Here is a 4,693-nt window from a genome sequence, read left to right as displayed (position 1 = left end):
TAACATTTTTATATCACAGAGTCAATTACTTTTTACCAATATGATGCAGATGTGAGTCAGTTGGCTGTTTCCAACTTCCTATGTGCAGAGACAGCAAGAGCTAACCTGACCAATTCTTTCTGTGTATGGCCTACAAAGCCAATATTTATTTTACTAATGTGTATTTCAGAGCAAAATACATATCTGCCATGAATACACATTAACCCCACATTTTATACTTTTAAAAATTAAAAAAATGGTTCATGTTCCAAAATTTCAGTGTGCTTTTTACTTTCCATATGGGTTGACAACACAATTCAAGACTGTTTTTCCATGCTGGCTGAGATTTTTTGAAGGATGGCTGGGATGTCATTGGATTTTTCTGGCTCCTCAATGTCCTTTTCGGCCTTATCTTCAACCAATATGTTTTTTTTCTCTACATTTTTATTTTTTTTTCGTCTTTCAGCTGTTTTCTGAAAATACACAAATATTAGTTTTTATCTAGCAGAATGAGCCCACATTTCCATCGTCGTTTATTTGTAACCTCCATGTAGCACTGGAGGCCATTATTTGAGGACGTCACAAAAGGTGTCATGTTTATCACATTTGAGAGTCCTAAATTCTAGGTGACATATTTACAGCTTTCCCATTAAGATTATAAACCAGAGAACTCTGGAGCCAAAATTCTGTTTACACCGATATGTTTCTTACACATAAATACAGTCCTGAAAGGTCAGAGCATATAAAGAGGGTTTCCCTCCCACTGCATTCAGCATAATACAAAATAATCAATCCTTAATACAATACAGACAGATTACATAGTGCACTATATAAACATATATGACACACCGTACAGACAAATCTACACACTTGACATGCTTTAAACACAGACCTACAAACTATACTTGGCACAATATACACTCAGATGTACTTTAAGAGACACTACACAGACAGATCTACTAATATAACACACCATACTTGAAAAATGGTTAATACAATTGAAAATTAATTTCAGGTTCAGAACTGTGGAGGAAAGGTGGATTATAAAGTTCATGCTAGGCCTTAAAGATGTGGCTTCAACCGCTGGTTGAGTTGTTACCTCTGGACAGGTTTCCTCAGGATGCCGATACTCCACACAGTCCACTGGTCTTAGGAGCTGGAGAAGGGCAGAATTTGGTATGGCTCCTGCGGATAAAAATGAAACCTGAGGAGCAGAACAAATGTAATAATTATTGCAGGTCTGATATTATTACTGCCCCTAAAAATACTTTCCATACTAAAACAGCAGAATACTGGTTTTAGTAGCATTGTGTATTTGACAAGTCAGACATATAAAGCAGAAACATACTTACCTGGAGGTGTCTTGGCAAAGAATGAGGCGAAAATCCCAAGACTGAGTCACTAAAAAATCCTCTGCTCCTTTCCCCTGGGCTATCTAGCACATCCTCTTTTGTCCTGGCTGGAGGAGACTCATTGTGAGTTACATAATTATCCTCAGGCATCTGGGAAGGAGCAACAGAAACATGAAGAAGTACCAATTCTGCCAAATGAAGAAACAACACGGTATGTATGACATATCTATACCTAGCTAAATTATCCTCTCTTACTATTTCTTCTATAGGAATCACACTATATAATCCTCACTTTTAGTAACAAGGGTTGATTTATTAAAGGTGTAAAGCATGTTCATTTTTATTCTAATTTTCATGTACCTAAGTAAATGAGTTGACAAACATAAAATTTCACTTTGTAAAAAATACCCATGTCCAAAAAAAAACAAAAAACAAACAAAAAAAAACATATTCTCGCGCACAGATAACTAGACTGTTTATGTCAGCACGACGTTATCACATTCATAAAGATATGAGACAATTCACTTTTCAGAGGGAAAACTTACTTAGCTTGGTGAATAAGATGAGGTTGTGCAGTTTTTATTTATCTAATAACGTGCAAATTAATATAATTTTGCATGCACTTAATTAAAAGTTCTTTGCAAAGTAATTGTCCACATTGTTTCACTTCATTCACCAAGAAAAAAAAACATCATTTTTTGTACTAACCTTAAAATGATTCTCCCTAAATTTACTGAGAAACACAACATGAACTGAACATTATTCAGTGAATTCTAGAGTTATCTTTGGAAGCTATGTGCAACAAAAAAGTAACCGGAGGAAACCTTGAACTTGTAGACTAACCCAACTACTGTCAGAAAGAGACAGTACCAAGAACCAAAAAAAAGAACCAATAACAAAGTAATGGGCCAAAACAATTTACAACAAAAAGAAGTTTGGTGACTGTGTCTTTCAGTTACATAATCTAACAATATTTAAAAAGGATTAAAGGGTGACCAAACACACTATTTGGGTAATCGTTTGAACCCCCCCTCCCCAAAAAAAAGGTGTGTGTCACAGGGTCACCTGTAGAATGTTATAGTAAAAACTAGCATCCATTGAAGCAGCCACATCCACTTCTTCGAATTTTTAAAAATATGGGAAAAAACCTAGGTTGCAGCCTTAAAGTTTTAGCCTAAACGAACTGACTACCTTGAAGTTTGTTCAGACCTAAGGTTTTACCAAAGATTTGAATCAGAAGTGTTTAAAATGGCTAAAAAGATTATACAGGCATTTGCAACTTCCTGTACGGATATTTTTATGTGGTTTTTTTATATCTTAGTGACTATTTTTTCTTTGTTTGAACTAGGCTTTAAAAAACACCTATACAGGCAAATGACACTGTCTAGTAGTTGTGGGGTTAAGACACTAGTTATAGCCATCCCTTTGGTTGCTTTTAGTTCCACAAAGCAATTTATTTCTATAAAAGTGCACTTTGCAAAAGAAGAATCTTTATTCTGTTAGTAAATCAGGGTTCAGATTTCTAAAGCAATCAGCCTACATCATTTTATATTTTATTTGCTGTAATATTATCTGCTCTCACAATACCATCTATCCTGCTCACTATTTATCTTATAACTATTTTCTGGTATATTACAACAATATGCGGCCTCTGTCTGTAGACATGCAGTAGGTATTGTTCCATGGCTTCTTTCCTGGTTTTTGCGTTGCTCTTCAGCTTTTTGTGTGGTCTTAATTTTCCTTGCTGGATAAGGTGAAGCTCCTGATCTCTAGAGCTCATCATTATATATTCCTGAAAGAATCAGACAGGTTCTTACCAAATGAGCCACACTATATACACACAGCACATGGATACAGCTGCATACTGAACCACACTAGATTTTACACATGCCCACACCTAATACCGACAATGGACTTACTCATGCTGACACCAGACTCACCCAATGCACATAGTGGACTCAACCTTTGCCTACCTAATATTTACATAGTTGAGTTACATAATTTCTATGCCAAGATCCAAGCCTTGTCAATAGTTAATTCACACCATTCACACCAAGTGCTCTTTGGATTCAAGCTAAACTCATGAAAATGCTGATATACCTCTGTGACCACTTCAGATTAATGCCCGACTAGATTTAGACTGGACTCATACTATGTTCATACTACTGGAGATAAAATATATCTACAATGACTCATATATATATTTTAAATTTACGCATTATTCATTGCAAACCTTTGTTGTATGTAATTTATGCCACATGACAACTAAATTCTATTATGTCCAAACTGGAATCTTGCACTGGCCAATGGAAACAGTAATTATAGTCAAATGGCTGAAAAACAATTGTGGCCGCACATAACATCTCTCCTAACCTAAGGAGTTTACAAGGTTCACTTACATTGACTTTACATTCACTCACGGAATATTCAAACTTGATTCACATTAGACACACAGTAGATTCACATTGTATTTTATTTCTCTGTATTTACCTGTTCCTGCTGTCCAGCCTTACACGTTCCACCTATGTCTGTTTGGAAGCCTTCCCTAGATCAGAAAGACAAAAAGATTACATTGATATGGCCATGAACAAGTGAGATTCATTACATGGAGAATTTTTTGTTTCGTATACAGAAATATGACAAATCAAGAGGTAGATAACTTGAGGATGCCTTAAAATTACTTAAAAAGCAGAGACCATGTCTGAGTGAGTTGCTTCCTATCATCCATGGGTAGGGACTTCAGATGACTATCATGGACAGGCACAGGAGAGTCTGTGATTGTGGAGCATGCTGCCATACACAATATCTATAGATAAAGGAAGAAGTTTAGTTTAGATGACAGTCAACAGTGGAATGACATTAATATTTAGAATATTTTTACTGAATGATACCTGATGCGTACACTATATGTAAAAAAACAAACAAACAAACAAACACAGACATTCAGCTTTTGAATATTAAATCAGTCTTTAAACATTCTAACAGCTTTTTTGGACATCACCAGATCTAACTGGACCAAGCAATAGCTTTTTTGGTGCCTTCAGCTTATCTTCAATGATAAAAAAAAGGGGGCATAGACGGAGGAGAAGAATAATGAGAGATCAAAGCAGGCATAGAAAGAGAGAAGAAAAATACCACAATGCAAAGTGGGTATAGATGGGAAAAAGGGAAATGACCAGAGAAAAGAACAGAATAAACGTGGAGGAGAATGACTAGAGTGGAGAGCAGGCATAAATACTAAGCAGACTAAATAGAATGAATTTCAAAGAAGAGAAGAGGAGACATATATGGAAAGGAGGAGACATAGCAAAGAGGGGAACAGATATAGATGGAAGAGAAAAATGATAAAAGAACAGAGCAGG

The 4,693-nt window shown here is 35.7% G+C and overlaps 1 protein-coding gene across 1 annotated transcript in view; it reads right to left on the bottom strand.

Moving 5' to 3' along the window:
- Positions 1 to 296: 296 nt before the first annotated feature.
- The window catches only part of WDR97 (WD repeat domain 97), a 34,175-nt gene continuing 29,778 nt past the window's right edge, over positions 297 to 4,693 (bottom strand). The window contains exons 10-15 of the mRNA XM_072413175.1: positions 4,013 to 4,137; positions 3,822 to 3,876; positions 2,968 to 3,123; positions 1,332 to 1,481; positions 1,079 to 1,183; positions 297 to 452 (exon numbers count right to left, since the gene is read on the bottom strand). Of these exons, the coding sequence (XP_072269276.1) occupies positions 297 to 452; positions 1,079 to 1,183; positions 1,332 to 1,481; positions 2,968 to 3,123; positions 3,822 to 3,876; positions 4,013 to 4,137 (747 nt within the window). The remainder of the gene's footprint in view (positions 453 to 1,078; positions 1,184 to 1,331; positions 1,482 to 2,967; positions 3,124 to 3,821; positions 3,877 to 4,012; positions 4,138 to 4,693) is intronic.

Source organism: Pyxicephalus adspersus, chromosome 5, assembly GCF_032062135.1.
Source record: "Pyxicephalus adspersus chromosome 5, UCB_Pads_2.0, whole genome shotgun sequence".
Lineage (NCBI taxonomy): Eukaryota > Metazoa > Chordata > Amphibia > Anura > Pyxicephalidae > Pyxicephalus > Pyxicephalus adspersus.
Note: the sequence above shows the minus strand (reverse complement) of the source record. Positions and strands in the feature narration are given on the sequence as shown.